This window comes from Hesperophylax consimilis, chromosome 9, assembly GCF_061612785.1.
Source record: "Hesperophylax consimilis isolate HC1 chromosome 9, BYU_Hcon_1.0, whole genome shotgun sequence".
In the NCBI taxonomy this organism is placed as follows: domain Eukaryota; kingdom Metazoa; phylum Arthropoda; class Insecta; order Trichoptera; family Limnephilidae; genus Hesperophylax; species Hesperophylax consimilis.
In genome coordinates, this window is record NC_142844.1 from 20,869,216 (window position 1) to 20,886,257 (window position 17,042).

Below are 17,042 nucleotides of genomic sequence, written 5' to 3' on the forward strand. Positions count from 1 at the left end.
ATAGATATTAATCTTAATTGGAAATCACATATTAATCAAACCACTTCTAGACTAAGATATCTTACCTACATATTTTATAGACTCAAGGAAATTTTAAACGCTGAAAAATTGAAAATGATCTACTTCTCTCTGGTGCAATCTGCAATCACTTATGGCATAATAGGATGGGGTGGTGCACCTGGTACATTTATTAAGCCTCTACAAATAATTCAAAAACACATAATTAAAGTCATATATAACAAAAATAAAACATTCTCGACCGACCTATTATACAAGGAATCTAAATTATTTAACATTCGTAAATTATTTATATTACAAACTATGAAATATTTATTTAAAAACAAAAATAATTTCAAAATAAATGAAAACAGAATGAGCAAAAGAACGAATAATATATTTTACACCCCCCAAACCAATACTAAATTAATGCAGACACATAGCACTTGCTGAAACTTTATAAACTATTGTACATAATGTTTTCTCTTTACTTTTTATAATAACTATAAACAAAAAAAAAACTTTTTCTACTAATATGTATTATACTTTAGGTACTTGAAATATAGTAATCGTTTTATATTACCCACACTCAGGCAGTGCCTTAGTGGGTTTTCATTTCTCGTGTATACTATTTGGTATTATATATTGTGTTATTATATACTATCTATTAATATGTGTAAAGAAATGAAAAGAAATAAAATTAAAAAAAAAAAAAAAAAAAAAATCGACAAAATTTCGTACAATAATTAAGTACCAATTTAACCAGTTACCTTTTTATATTTTTCTGTGCCTCATTCTGTTTCATGTTTCGTTTCCATTTATTAGTATTATCTTTTTTTTAAATAAAATATGTTTCATTTAAGGTTCAGTGTCTTCAAGAGATCGATTAATATTTTGTTTAACATAAGGCTGCGGTCTAGCTGATTGATGTTATTACTTATTAGTGTTGAAGTGGGGTCAACAACAGGGAAGGTGTTTAAGTGAGAAACAGAGCGGTATACTTGAAATATGTTTAGAATGGGGGTCCAAGATAAATTTATTTGGTAATTCAATAAATTAGAATTTTTATTTTGGGAATCCAATTGTTTTCCTTTATTATATGAACCCCTGTATCCACATTAAAAGTAAGATAGGTGGAAATTCTTCGATTGGTCAACTCTGAAATATTTTTGTTATTTAAGCATCGAGTTCAACATATTTAGATTTATGTGTTTATATTGTAATTCTGTGTTTATGTGTATGTTTACGTAAATTTGTTTTATTTTCAGATAGTTTCAATATGGTAGAGATACCAAAGCTACAGTTTCTACAGCCGCACCTCAAATTGTACAAACATTTTAATTTTGATAGACTAAAATACAAAATCTTTTCGTCAAAAAAATCACTGCATAAGAGCTGTTATAACCATCCAAAAAAATAGTTGAACTTCTAAATAGTAAAATTTTCAGCATTTTAATAAGAGTAATTTTAAATGGGAAGACCTTCGTACACCTCCACCTCCAATGCCTGCGTATGTCGATTCTAATTTATTGCATTTTCAATACAGGTTTGGCTATCAACAGCGCAACCGTACTCGGAAAAAAATGGGTAGATACCTCTATCTATAGTTCAGAATCGATACGGCTCTAACAATAAGTATGTCAATGAATCGAATTAGAATACCCAGCCATTTCCCATACTTTATTTTCAAAATCTTAAATTATTTTATCATAATACACTTTTTGCAAGTTATGCTTTAAAAAGGCATACAAATACAATATTATATTCGTATGCCTCTCTTGAAAGAATTGAGTTTTCATACAGACCAAACTATATATTCATATTCATATTGCACATGTATGGGCGCAAACAAAAAATTCGTCTTAAAATTGCAAAGCATATCTTGCAAAAAGCGTATTTTAATAAAATAGTTACATTAACGCCATTTACGACCACGCAGGTTATAGCGAAAATATATAAGAAATGAAAATGACTTATTATAATATATTTTGAATACAGTGCAAACTCTCGATTCCAAGTTGAATGCACTAAGGACTGAAGGTCGTGCATTTGATCCTGTTAACATAACAAAATAGCAACCAACAATATTTTTTGCAATGTATCGGATTTAAAAAAAAATAAGCTTTTTACAAAAAACCCGATGCATTTTTTGCAATGAATCGCGTTTTTTTTAAATAAGCTATTTACCCGAATTTATTATTATGATGTTTTATTTTATTATTATGTCATTTTTATAAAAAGTTAATTTTTAAATTATGATGCTTATCTAAGTATAAATTCAATTCTCAATGAATTATAATTTTTTTTATTTGATGAAAATCGATTAATTTTGTATTCACCAATATTTAATGAAAATAATCAAATTTTAATTTTATATTAAATATGTTTATAGAACTGTTCATTTACTAATTAACTTGAATATTATAAAATAAAAATGGATTCTTAATGATTCATTCTGAACGGTTAATGCGTCTGTTAGCACTGAGGCGCCGCGGGTTCTATTCCTTTGCTTGCTAAGTACTCCATCATTGCACAAGCAACATTTTGCGGTTATAATGATTTTAGTAGAAGTTTTTCGTAACACGGGAATATTTTTGTTTCTTTTAAAAAATGCTACTTACATGATAGCGTTTAAAAAAATTGAGAGAAAAATTTGGTATCTGTGTTGGATTGACGGGTTGTTTCACAAAATTTGAACAATTCATCAAATTTCAAAATTGATTTTTAAGTTCTGGAAAGGTTCTATTCAAGTTCTGTCAGTATTTCCGTTATGTACGACGACTGGCCAGTAATTATATAAGAACTTGAATAGAACCTCCACATTCGTGGAAATCAACTTTGAAATTTGATGAATTGTTCAAATTCTGTGAAACAAAGTATGTTTTCAGATAGTTGCGCCTGTTCTCGTCACAGGGTTTCCTAGTAAGACATGCACACTAACCGTGTAGAATGTATTAAATACAGATAGATGAATACAAAAAATCAAATAAAATTATCAGGAATATTAAAGCTAGTTTTTTTAAGGATATCTGGATTGCCGGCGTGACCGTAGAACGGGTTATGAATATCAGCAAAGGGGCGTCCTGTGTTGTGTGTTGGAAAGGCTGTGAAGTAAATGCTCAACATTTCAGCAAGGACAACTGATGGATATAAATAAAGCCTTTTTATAACCATACTAGTAGTTCTGTGAACAGTAGACCTCGCGTCCAAAAATAATATTTCTCATTTTCTCTTACTTAATAAATCAAAACCAAAATGAAATCTCTGAAATCATAAGATTTGTTAGTCGATACTTATATACCCACCTTCAATAATAAACCATAAATGTTTTACGAAACTTTTAAAACAAATTTCAAATAAAGAATTATGCAACTTGTCCAAAGAAATGTTACCGTTATATTTATTATTCCGTGTTAAAGCTCGTAGTAGGAACTACGATCATGCGCACTCTGGCGGGATAAAATGTAGTATCCAACACTCCCACCATCTTGAACCGGAACCGGAACGTAGCAAACAAATTGAGTACTCAATAAAAGTCAATTAAAAATTATCTCACTTCTGTTGCAAGTCACTTTGCTGGTTATGTTCTTGAAGCTCAGTGTAAGCGGGGAGTCGTTGAACTTCTTGATGTTGATTGGATGAAGGCAATCCTGTTGCTCATCCATTCTGATCCCTCGTCTAATGTCAGTTAGAGAATTCACACACCTGAGAAGAAAAACATTTTAATATTTAATTATTATTGTTCAATAACACTCCGATAAATCAACATAAAATATTTGAAAAAAAAAAAATTATTCGGTAGGTTTATGTTGCCATATATAATATTTCAATGATAAAGTAATGTAATTTAAAAAAAAAACAAGGATACAAAAACAAATAAATAACTAAGCACATTTTTAAAAAGACACAATAAATTGTATTTATGAGACCCCTTCAAAAGCAATCGAGTCAACGGATCTGCTCGAATATATTTTATTCGCTTGGCAAGGAAATAATGCTTGGAAATAAATACCCTAGCTTGTCGTTTCGTCACTTGCAAATATGTTTATTTTATCTGCGAAAAAGCGCATCACAAAATTCCATATCAAATATAATAATTCCGATTATAAAAAGTCATCGTATTGTATTTATTTACCGGAAAGCCTCAATATGACTATATTTTTATTGGGAAAAGCCTATTTGGCTGGAAAATATAATGAATCTCAAGAATATATTCGTATGTCTTCATTATTGAATATTTTTTATAACATTAGATTAGAAAATGTATCTTATCTTTTTAGGACCAATTATTTATAAAAACATAATTTTGAAAAAAAAACCAAGTTATTACGAAAATAGTGTGGATTGGCATTTCACCTCTGGCATTCCAATTGTTAACCGCAACCAAAAATAAATTGAAGGTGCTTACCTTATCTATTATTATATGTCTAGACAACTGAATATTAGACAATGTATAAAGGGTGAGTGACGCTTTACAAATATTTGCTTTCTATTTGGTCACTATACCGCATTCCGTGCAGTCACAATCGCTTTGCGTATATGATGCACAAGTGGGGCCTAAATTAATTTGAATTACTCTGTGAATATCCAACAAATACAAAATACAGAACACACTGTGGAAGTATGCGAATCAGTTTCTCGGATGCACAGATGTGCTGAAGTTATTCCCGATTCTGGCAACTGATTGAATAATTTCAGCATCCGAAGAAGAAGGACATGAATCATTACATGGAGGTCTCAAGGCCCGTGATGGGTCGACAATAATATGGAAATAGTGCCAGTTGCAGAGATGTGCTTTATTTCAAATAAATCCATTTCAAATGGAAATGCAAAATGCAAAATGGGTATTTTCCATTTTACATTTTAAATGCTTTTCTAAAAACCATTTTGTATTTTGCATTATGCTTTTCTCAATGCATTTTCCATTTTAAATGCTTTTTTGCAACATTCTTCCTACTATCTCCACACATCTCTTTTTCATAAGCCCCAAATATCAGTCGTTCCTTATGAGAGATAATTTACATTTGTCAAGTTGCTCCCTGGTAGGAGCCCTGGCAATTGAGTGATACCATTACAAAAAATACTGATTCATATACTGAACATGGGGCCATGACGCTGTAATATTAAATGTTAGATAGCAGTTTCTATGTTTTTACGTTGGCAACATTAGTCCCGCGCAAATTTTTTGTGGTTTTTGGATTTACCATCATGTAATATGTTTGTTCTACATTGATGTCAATTATTAAATGACAAAATTGTTTAGAAAGTCTATAATTATTTTAATTGTTTGACCTGAGAAACCATTTTGCATTTTCAATGCATTTTGAAAATAGGTATTTTGCATTTGAAATGCTTTTCTAAAAACCATTTTGCATTTTGCATTTTCAAATGGAAAAGTTTTGACCCATTTCCATTTTGCATTTCAAATGGTTTTGGGTACCCATTTTGCACATCTCTCGCCAGTTGACAGGACACCGAATATCATGACAAAATGGGAGCCCCTGTGGAGGTAGACTTGTTCGGAAGGTAGGAAGAGATGGACTTACCATGTGAAAGATAATTGGTGCTGGACAAGAAGGCCTGCAGACTGGAGAAGAACGGTAAGGTACCAGAGATAATGCAGAATATTTCCGGGGAAAAATCACATTCCAAAAATTGTAGCTAGCAACTAAAATAGCGACCTCAGAAGAAGAGTAAGGTCTGCAGATAAATAGTATTATAGGCCAGCGTGATTTTTTTTTCTACTTATATAAAATTATTATCGGTTATGAAAAGAAGAATTCGCAGGTCTTGTGATATGACGAACTATAATCATCATTTAATCTGTTGACCAGTAGCATTAATTTGTAATCAGTTGCTTTCCAGATAATCTAATTGTATTAATAAAATATTATCAACTATTTATCAATTATCATTATTGTTCAAGTTTTATTGTGTAAGTAAATATCAGTCCATTAAATAACAATGTAAATCTAATCAGTGATGGGATTACGATATTATTATTTTTATTTGTGATTTTGGAAAAATATACCTATCTATGATGGATCATTATTTTTTATTTTTAAATCGTGATTCATTGCTAGGCAAAGACAATGGCCAGTAATAATATCTTTTTGGGTTACGAAATGACCAAAGTTACTTTCTTAGTTATTTAGTTATTCATCAATAATTATTAATTATCCGTACAATCTGTAAGCATACTCAACATATATTTTTCCATATTTGTAATAAGCATTTACTTTGTGGCTCGTCATAATTTACAATAAAAATTTATAAATTTGTTTTAGACCACTTTAATTTTAATTATACTCTACCTGTTTCGGAAGCACCCTTCCTTCGTCAGGAGAATATTAAAATAGAATAAAATAAAAGACAATATTATATAATTCTCATTGTTATATAATTCTCATTGTTAGTACGAACTTTTGAATCTAAATCAAATAATACTTTTAATATTATTTTTTACTTCTTCAATACATTTTCCGGTACAAAGGAAGGTCTTTTTTAAATAAAATAAAGTTTTCTTTTTTAAAGTTAATTTCATAAATAAAAATTTATGAAATTAACGTTATCTGAGATGGGAAATTAAAATTAATATTTCACGTGTGTCAGTTTGGCAGCCATCTATCATGTTTTTATTATAGTGACTCTTTGACGGCCTCTGTGGTCGAGGGGTAAAGCTCTCGACTAGCAAGCCAGAGGTCGCGGGTTGAGAACGGCGTGCGCAAGTAAATTTTATTTGATTAATTTGTGATAGTTCACAATTTATTCTTTTAAAATAATATATAGTACACTTGAAGCAGGTTCTAGGTGGAATATACTCTCAGTATCGCCCTGATGTAAGACCACCATTCAGAATTAAAACTTTGCTTGAAATGGCTTTGGTCGTGTTTGGTGACCAGATCTGAATAGTCAGGTACTTCCCGACCTTTCTCTTTCCAATCTCTTTCCCCTCCCCACTGCCTTCAGCCTCACAATATACCCCATTTTGGGATGCAAAGTCTCACTGCTTCCTGGTTGGGAGCAGTTGGGACTCTTGTGCGGTATTCACATTTTAAAAAATGTAAACACTGTACATATCCTTATACATCACTTCATTGTATCTCCATATATAGTTAGTAATAACATATACCATTGTATAAATGTATATTATATATTTGTACAGCGCACTTGAGGTGATTTTGCACAAAAACGGCGCTATACAAATCATCCAAATATTATTATTTTTATTATGCAAAAAAAGATAGTAAATTTATAAAATATGGTAAGTAATATTATTTCTCAGTCCTTCTCGCCAGATTGATTGAACTACAACCCATAAGTCAGTAATAAAATTGAATTTAGGATATTTCCTGTTCTTTTTAATTAATTTATTAATAAATAGGGTTTTAGGCTCTAACTTGTTTTTTTTAAGTATACATATTTTGGTTCTTATGCGTATGAAGTGTTGTAGTCGTAAGACTCGTAAGTAATATTTTACTATAAATTTACTTGATTTATTAATTATTACTACTTAATATATAAACCCCCTCGCTACACTTCAAAACATGTAGAATTTACCATTAGTAACTGGCCTTATTATAACACAAAATATTGATTCATCATATATATGACTCTGAATATAAAAATAAATTGGAACATGAAAGCAACACTCGGTTCACAATGAATGAAGGAATGATTGTTCCAAAATACAACAATAAATACGGACAGCGAACCCTAGAATGTTTGTGCCCAAAATTTGCCATGATGCCAAGTAACATAAAAAATTATAAATTTTCAAATAGTTTCAGATATATGCTGAAAACATGGCTCATAAGTAGAAATAGTTCATACTAATCGTCACTATCAATCAATAGTTGTTATTTATTTGGATGTAGATTTAGTGCTATTTTAGAAAGTGTGCCAACAATAATAATCTGAATATCTAATAATAATTATATTAAAAATAATTTTTTAATTAGTAATAATATTATGTGCACATATTGACATTGTAATTGAACATATACACCTGTTGACAAACTGCTTAATTGTGATTAAATGGGAAGAAACTTTAAAGAACTATAAAAAAAATATAAAACGTAAAAATGGATACTTATAAAAAATGCATTATAGAGAGTTTTGCAATGTATTGTTTCATAGTTCTTTCACACAAACGAAGTATTGAATTCCGTAAGTCTAAACTTAAACTTTAGGGTGCACAGTGTACACCCGCGCTGTGCAAGCGAGTTTCCTACAGAGCATCGGACCATCCCGGTTAATGCGGTTAGGCGATGTACGCGGTTAATCTTTGATAGTTTATTATTAAACGGCATATAAAGCGGCATAAAGTTATATAAATAAATAAATGCAACTGGATGCAATTCAAGACATTATAAAAACTATTTAAAATGGTGAATTCCGTAGCCACCCCCCCCCCCCCATGGATTTTAAAATAATTGTTGTGGGGAATCACATAATGTGTTTGGCTGAGCGAAATTATTTTTCAGCGAAGTTCTGTAACAACTCCCCTCCCATGGATTTCAAATACATTCTGAATCATTTTTGTGGGGAATTATGTTTTACAGAAATTCTCTAACAACCCCCCCCCCCCCATGGATTTCGAATAATAAAAGGAGGAATCAAGCTCACGTAGAATATTTGTGGGGAATATGTGGGCAGAATTTATGCGAGTTCATTAGAATTACTGCAACTGAAATTCGGCTACATTAGGCTACTAAATGTTTGAAAAACGCCGACATTAGGCCAAGGTTACTGGTTACTGCGGCAGTATAGAGGTGTAATGCTTACCGATATATTGATTTGTACTTTATTTATTGTTTGAGTGTATTAAGGCGAAGTTTAATGCCAAATCACTATTTTGATTAATCTTTATAACGAATTGGTGTACATTATGAATACCAAAAAATATGCTTCAGATAAATTGAAGGTTTTCCTATCGTTTCGCTTGAGTAGAATACAAATAAAATAAATAAATTACTTAATAAAAAAATATAAACGCAAACGAATAAAAATAATATTTTTTCAATAGAAATGTGAGAACGCATAGAGGAAACAACTTTAAAAAAATGCGGTATTATAGTTAAGATTATCTGTGATAGTTTCACTTGATTAACTTTTTTGCTTTCTCATAAAATTATTTTCAAAATAAATAAAAACCAGTTTTTCGCTTGAAATCGAACGGTTGAGAATCCGTTTGCCAAGCGATTTTAATGCCTGTTACCTACGATATAAGGTATACCAAGAATTTACACATTTTTGGCTTGTAGCTTCCTCTTAATATTGATATCATAATTATGTTAGGATAGTAACGAAATGTTGACAAAATTTATTAAAAATACATTAAAAAGTTAATTATTTAATTGTTTTTAGTAAATCTCTTGGTGTTTTTGTGTTTACATTAGTTTTAGCTATAAGGACGGAATGAGAGACAAATCTTTAACAATTCGCCCATTATAAGCGGAAAACGTTGCTCATGCAATGATAATGATGGAGTCTTGGCCAGCAGAAGGTTGTTCGTTGAACTCATTACGCCTAGGTGTGAACTCGATGGCTTGGAACGCTCGGCTCTTAGCTCAGGCCTCTGGCATATTCTATCAGAAGGTGTATTTCCGCTTTGCAATAAAATTCAAATAAAAGGAATATTTCAGAACGTATCCGAAAACTGTATTTAACTACGATTACTAATTTTATTATTAGAAATAAACTTACGTTTTATGAAATATTAATTAATGCAAAAATGTTTTTTGTAACTTAAATTACTGTTAACGAAACAGCATATAAAAACACACACTTCTTAAAGTAGACAAATGTATTACAAACGGTAACATAACCTCACTTTTTATCGTTTGTTTTATCTCGAAAATCGAATAAATTCATAATTTTTAAAAAATCCATGTTTTTATTTTATGGATTTGTCACGTCTTTGTTCTTCTTATCGTGATAATTGTTCAGTTTTACAATGTCAGAGATTAAAGTTTCGTTTTTCCCAAGGTAGATAGTTTTTTATTCTTATTTATTTTATCGATGATGATTTTTTTGTATTTTTTAATTCTAAGTGAGAGAACACCATTCAGAACCGAAAAGTTGCTTAAAATGGCTTTCGCTGTATTTTGTGACCAAATCTGTATAGCCAGGTATTCTCCACCTTTCTCTTTCCCATCTCCTTCCCTTCTTCACTACCTTCAGCCTCACAACATACCCTAATTGTGGATGCCATAGTCTCACTGGCTGTTGGGAGCAGTTGGGACTATTGTGCGGTGTTCACATAAAAAATAAAATAAATAAAAAATCTTCCCGATCTCCTCCCCTTCCCCACTCCCTGTTGCCTCACAACATACCACAATTGGGAGTGTCATAGTCTCACTGTAATAAATGCCATCAACACAAGATAGATGGTCAGCATTGTTAGATTTTGCACTGTTGGAATAAAGCAAAAAAAACGTTAAACTTGTTTTCCAGCGACTTGGTTTGCGAAGCCATGCTACTTTCTGGAAAAAAAACTTCTTAATATTTCGCTTTGCCTTTTTGCCGTTTATCAAAGTAATTCCAAAACCTGCTCAAGAATATTTTGAGGTTCCTATTATCATTAAGCCCACGCCTTCCCAATTTCAACCGATTTATAACAAGTTTCTCTTTAACCTTTTAATTTTTTAAATACTAAAAAAATATATTTGTTTTTTTTTTATTAATATAAATTTGTTACGCCGAAAAGTTAATTTTTGATATTTCCTCTAAAGTAAAAAATCGCAAAGCAAACTCAGAAAATATTAAAAACACGTTATTGTTCTGTTATTTAATATGTTATAGCTATGAAAAAATTAACAGTGTATCTTTAAATGCAATTAAGCATTCGTCGAGAGAATTCGCTCTATTTCAAACGAGTAGTGTATTATTAAATATTTTCACAATTTTCGCTTAATTTTTATAGTTTTTTTTTTAATATTAGCGGACTCCCTCTAACATTCGTATTTATATATCTCCCTTTCAAACCCTCTTTTAACGCTTACTACAGGGTTTTCCAATAAGAGGTGTTATTTTGAATAGCCCGCTATTTCGATAGATGTTAATTAAATATTGAAGCTGTCATTTTTTGACATTTAACAAGTAGAAACTACGCCATTAATAAAAATGGAACGATACACGCTTCAACAACGCATTGAAATTATTAAAATTCACTTTAGTGAATCAAATGCAAATCATCTTGAGTGATGAGGCCCATTTCCACCTCGGTGGCTTCGTCAACAAGCAAAATTGTCACATCTGGGGCTTGGAAAACCCAAGAGTTATTGTGGAAAAGCCTCTTTATTCTCAACGTATGACTGTTTAGTGCGGTTTATGGTCCGGCAGAGTCATTGGACCTTACTTTTTCGAAAATGAGACTGGAGCAACAGTTACGGTAAATTTATCGCTATCGAGAGATGATTAATGTTTTTTTATGTCTGAATTTGGATGGTATTGATTTGGACAATGTTTACTTTCAACAACACGGCGCTACGTGCACACAAGCAACGAAACCATTGATCTTTTACGATTGAATATCAAAATAACACCTCTTATTGGAAAACCCTGTACAAGGGCCTTAAGAATATACTTAGACAACATCACTACTTATTTTTTTTACGTAAAAATTCTAAGTAAAATGATCGAAGAAGTAAATCAATGTTTATACATATTTAAAAAGTACTGATCCGTGATATTGAAAGTTTATGAAACCATTTTTTTAGGGAATACTATTTATATATTTCTAAGTGAAAATCGTGCACATTTAATGAAATATTGAAAGCTAAAAGCTTCCAATGGAAACACTTTTTTCGTTTCGCAAATCGGTGTCTGGCGTATTTCAGATAGTTTGTTTATTTGTTAGTGGTTATTTTTATGTCTGCCAATGAATTCAAAATTCTGAAGAAAGATACGATTATATTACTTTATTCTGGAATCACTCAATTGGTTACAAAAATTCTCAATATTTTTAATTATAAACAACGTTTTTAACTCGTAAAAGATAAAAAATTGTGCTGTCTATTTTTATAATATACATAAATACAAATGTAAATGTTCGTTTGTTCAAAATCTTAAATCTCCGAAAATTCTTCATCGAATGCTTTGAAAATTTAACACAACGTTACATTTGAAAATGCGTGTGTTTTTATATACCTATATTATTTAAATTTCACAGGTAAAAACATGCTTTTTTTGAAAAAAACAGCGCAATCTGTTGGATAAACATGATTTTTTGAAAAACAGGACCATCTGCTGGACGTAAAAGCAACACGCTCTATTGTTTCTATGTATACACAGACAGACTGAGCCACAGCAACACGTGAAGGGATACAGCTAGTTAAACAATACATTTATAAACTATATAACATATCAAAATAGAGAACAAAAAATACGATGGTAAATTCAAATTTGGTCTAAGATTACATACAATAACAGAACAGTGAATGTCAAGAGATGAATGAATTGAATTAAAGTTCACAATCCTACTTGATGAGAGTTGCTACAAATTGTTCGCTTCTGTTTAAAACTTCGTGAAGTTGATTAATTTCAACTCTTTGAACTCCGCTATCGCAAAATATACTATCAGACAACACACAATAATTCTTCAGTGACATTATAACCATTCGTGACAAATTCAATTGTAAATATAATCATTTTAGAAAAGTACAGTCTGATTTTTTTTTACTGAGAATTCTTATTTTTTGACACGAAAACAATTAACATAGATGTAAAAGTTACATATATAGGATTGAAAATGTTGGTAGAAATAGTACGAGACGCTATACGAAATATACACAGATTACAAGATATTCATTATCATTAGATACATAACAAAGAACGAAAAGTGTATGAAACCCAAAAAGAATAATTACAATGTGTAAAATCGCTACAAAATCAACGCCTTCACTACAAACTTTAAAAGAAATTATAATCTGCTCTTTAATTTAATTATTTTAGGAAAATACTTTTTGGAAGTTATGCTTTAAAATATTATCGAATCTTTAAATATTAAATATGAATAAATACTTTTAGGCATACAGATACAATATAATATTGGTGCCAAATTGTTTTTGTCCTACAGTAATTAAATTTTCGCTATCCATGAAATAGAGATCATAAATTGTTTTAAGTGTTATTAATTTAACATCCATCAATAATCAATCATTAATTTAACATCGATTAACATCAAACTTTTTTTTATAATTATACTGAAACACGTTGAATAGCAAAATTTGTAATTATTTATTATGTTGAATATTATTATGTACTTATTCAATGATATTTATTAAACGGAAATTAAAATTTCTCTTTGCATTTCAATTTTCTCGTGAACAACGATTCCGGCTATTTTGTATTCGTATTTAAATACAACTTTCCATAAACGTATTAGTAGGTTTAATAATGTTATTTTAGTACAGGTCTATATTATATAAATCTTTCTTAGTATCAATATTCTTAATTATATCACTAAGTAATGTTGCAACACGCTAAAATAGCTTATATTATATAATAATATAACTAAATTAAAATTAAATTAAACTGAAAGTGTTTCATTGCAAAGAAGAGTTTGAATACAACAACGATAGATCGCTGATGTTGATTTCACTTTTACTTTCTTCTTGGCTTTGCCCACATTGTCCGTTATATTAATGCCACCATCGGGTATTGCAGAGGTTCCCAAACTTTTCTGACTTAACGGCTGAAATATCACTACCAACCAGTTGGCAGCGTGGAAGTTGCACTTACAAGTATAATGACAGAAGTGAGTAGATTCTCAACATTCTGAGATTGCTTTCTAAATCATTTCAAATCTTTCTTATCAAAATAACAAAAATACTATCAACAACCCCATTTCAGCCCTTCACCGCTCCCCTGTACCCTTTAACCGCCCCCATTTGCCCTGGAGGCCATAACCGCCGCCCCCCTGAATCTCACCAACTTAAGAATACACACACACACTTTAAGAATCACTGGGGTAAAGGAACTATCACATTTACTGTGATAGTGATAGACTCGTCGAGAAACTGGTATTATGAAACTAAATTACATAGGTAGGTACCAATGCAGCTTATTGGATTTTTATTTTCTATTCAAATAAATTCCGGCCCAAATCAGTTTAAAACAATAATAAAGCCAACTAAAAAATTGTAATGAGCCCAATTTTTTTTAAAGCGAAAGCTACGTAAACAATTTTCTTTAAGAATTTGGTAAAATACAAACGTACCAACACGCTCTTGAGTCCTGTTCAGGGTAGATCAATGCAAAACGAACTCTAAGCAGAATTCTTGCCTGATCAGACTGTGATAATTACAATAGCGCGTATTATCCAAGGTGGATATTTTCAGCTGCAAACAAATACAAGAAGTCCATAAAAGAATATTTCTCTAATAGTTTGTGAGTAATGTTATGTCTCTATTATGTTTTGATTTATATCTACAACCTCTCTCCATGGCTATAAATGTATTGATAAATGTTTTGTTTTGTAAATTTTTCGTTTTATATAATCTTTTGTTTTGTATTGGGGAATATGAATTTTTTAATTCATATTCCATTCTTACAAATTTAATTTACTTATCCCTTATTATGCTGTCTCAGTAGAGGTAAAGTCACAAGGAGGAAATTCATTGTTGGTTTTATTTTAACTATATAATACTTATGTCCAAACTGAAATAAATGTAAACTGTCGATTGCCCGAAAATTAAAAAAATATGTAAATAAAAATGCACTTGTATTTTGCTATTTTAGTTCGATACAATATTCCACTGAAGAGATAAGTCGAGAGAATTGTATTGTGCTTGTCCGAAGTAAGGTAATTTTTATCTTACTCCGGGTGAAACTTAAACAGATGATCAATTTCATTGACCTTTCTGGAGACTAGAAGTCGAAAGGAGGTTTTAGGTGAATTGATGACATTTTAGTTATCTTCCAATTCGCTATAGATCAAAGTATTTCAGATAATTCAGTAGAGATTTTCGTTTCAACGCAAAAATTAAGTAATCGCATTAAAACATATTTAAAAATAAGTCCATTCATAAAAAAATTAAGAATTGTTCCCAATTAATGAAAATTATTAAATGAAATTAATATTTATGATTCCTTATAATGCACGTACCGATGTGTGCACATTGTCTTATCGAATGATAACAGCTAATTAATTGAAGATATGGCCAGAAATCAAATAAATGTTTGTATTTATAAACGATTAAATACACACAATAACAAGTTTTCAATCCATTTACGTATCAGTTTCAAATTTCCACAAAACGAAACAGAAAGAAGAAGTAATGAACTGCCAAAACCATTACAAGACTTAATAAATAACACGTTTCCATTCTATTTACGTATCAGTTTCAAATTCCCATAATGAAACTAAAGAGACATCAGAGGTAATTCAGGACAAAAACCATCGCAAGAGGTCATACCACCTAATATTTACTAATTGAACTGTCTTCTCGTTGTCTTCTTTATTGTTCATGTTCAGAAAACTTTACATTAGTTGAGAAGTATTAACAACTTTCCATTCAATTTACTTACCAGTTTCAAATCCTCACCAGACTAAACGTAAAACAGTGATAATTCACGACCAAAACCATCACAAGAGGTCATTCAATTATATGATTACTAATTGAACTATCTGTTTTTCCGCTGTCTATGTCTGGAAACTTCTTTATTGTTAAGGATTAGAAAACTTTGCATTACTTGAGATAATGCAGTAAGAAGAAATATCAATCACATTTCGTATTATGTAAAACTCAATGTTGCACTTTATGATTTGCTATGATGACCACATGTAAATGTTTACGTTTTAATAAATAAATAACAAAGTAATTGAGCACAGCTCGCGAGATAGTCCATCTGTTCAGAGCCGTTCGCGACGGTCGCTCCGCAGACCCGGCACTTACTGACTGTTGATTTTTCCTTTCGTCTACTTGTTTATATCGGTCAGTCCGTAAGCTAGATCTGCCTGTTCTCGTGATATCAACATCGTCTAAAGTTGGTACGGTTCATTAATGAACGCATTGAAGTAGTGGATCATCTGAATCAGTGTTCAACAAACACATTTAAATCAAAATAAATCAAATACTTTGTTATGTATCTGTTGCAGACTAAGTTCAACTACAATAGTAGCTTCTTCAGGGCAAGCTCTCTATAAAAATCTGTACATGTGTTACAAATTTGTTAGCCCCTGGGGAAAAATTGGGAGATATTCTTCACAGGCAACAGACATCCGTAGAGCCTTTTTGGTAGACATACTATCTCCCAGACTGACAGGATCTCATAAAAGTTTTGCTATCTCATTTTGTATTGCGATGAGATATATGTATAATGATTAAGAAAGAGACAATAGCGCGCTTTTAGTTTGCGAACAAAAATTTACCAAAGACGATCCCGAAATACTTGAATTTTTTATTGTTATTTAAACTTTTTCCCGTTAATCTACAATTAAGCAGTTTGTCAATAGGATGTCCACGTTCAATTACAATGTAAATATGTTTATATAATATTATGACAATTTATTTATAGATTTACATAATATTGTTGCTACTTATAAGTTATTCAGATTATTATTATTGGCACAAATACTCAAAAATAACACTAAATCTATATGCTAATAAATAACAACTATTGATTGATAGTGATGATTAGTATTAAGTATTTCTACTTATGACTTATGTTTTCAGCATATATCTGAATCTATTTGGGAATTTACAATTTTTTATGTTACTTGGCAACATGTCGAAAATTTTGGGCACGTTATATTCTTGGGTCCGTATTTATTGTTATATTTTGGAACAAGCAGCCTTCGTTTTTCGTATACCTAATGGTGTGTTCATGTTCCAATTTATTTTTATATTCTGAGTCAGATATATATGCTGAATCAATATTTTTCAATAATTCCATGAAATAACATTTAGCATTTGATATTTTTATTAATATTTTTATATCAAAACGAAAAGTGGCAACAACTTTTATCTACTAAAATCGGAAAGAGTCTAATCTGCTTTCAAAAACTGTATTTTATTTTTAAATGTATTCAAAAACAG

At 30.6% G+C, this 17,042-nt stretch overlaps 1 protein-coding gene across 3 annotated transcripts in view; it reads right to left on the minus strand.

Moving 5' to 3' along the window:
- The window catches only part of LOC149421053 (ATP-binding cassette subfamily G member 4), a 52,976-nt gene extending 37,087 nt beyond the window's left edge, over nt 1-15,889 (minus strand). The window contains exons 1-2 of one of the 3 annotated variants that reach the window (XM_089635765.1): nt 15,697-15,889; nt 3,554-3,702 (exon numbers count right to left, since the gene is read on the minus strand). In XM_089635765.1, the coding sequence (XP_089491891.1) occupies nt 3,554-3,662 (109 nt within the window). In that variant the 5' untranslated portion in view covers nt 3,663-3,702; nt 15,697-15,889. Of the gene's footprint in view, nt 1-3,553; nt 3,703-5,543; nt 5,852-15,531 lie in introns of those variants that run through there. The other 2 variants (XM_089635764.1, XM_089635766.1) reach the window with 2 other exon arrangements.
- Between the last annotated feature and the right edge of the window lie 1,153 nt (nt 15,890-17,042).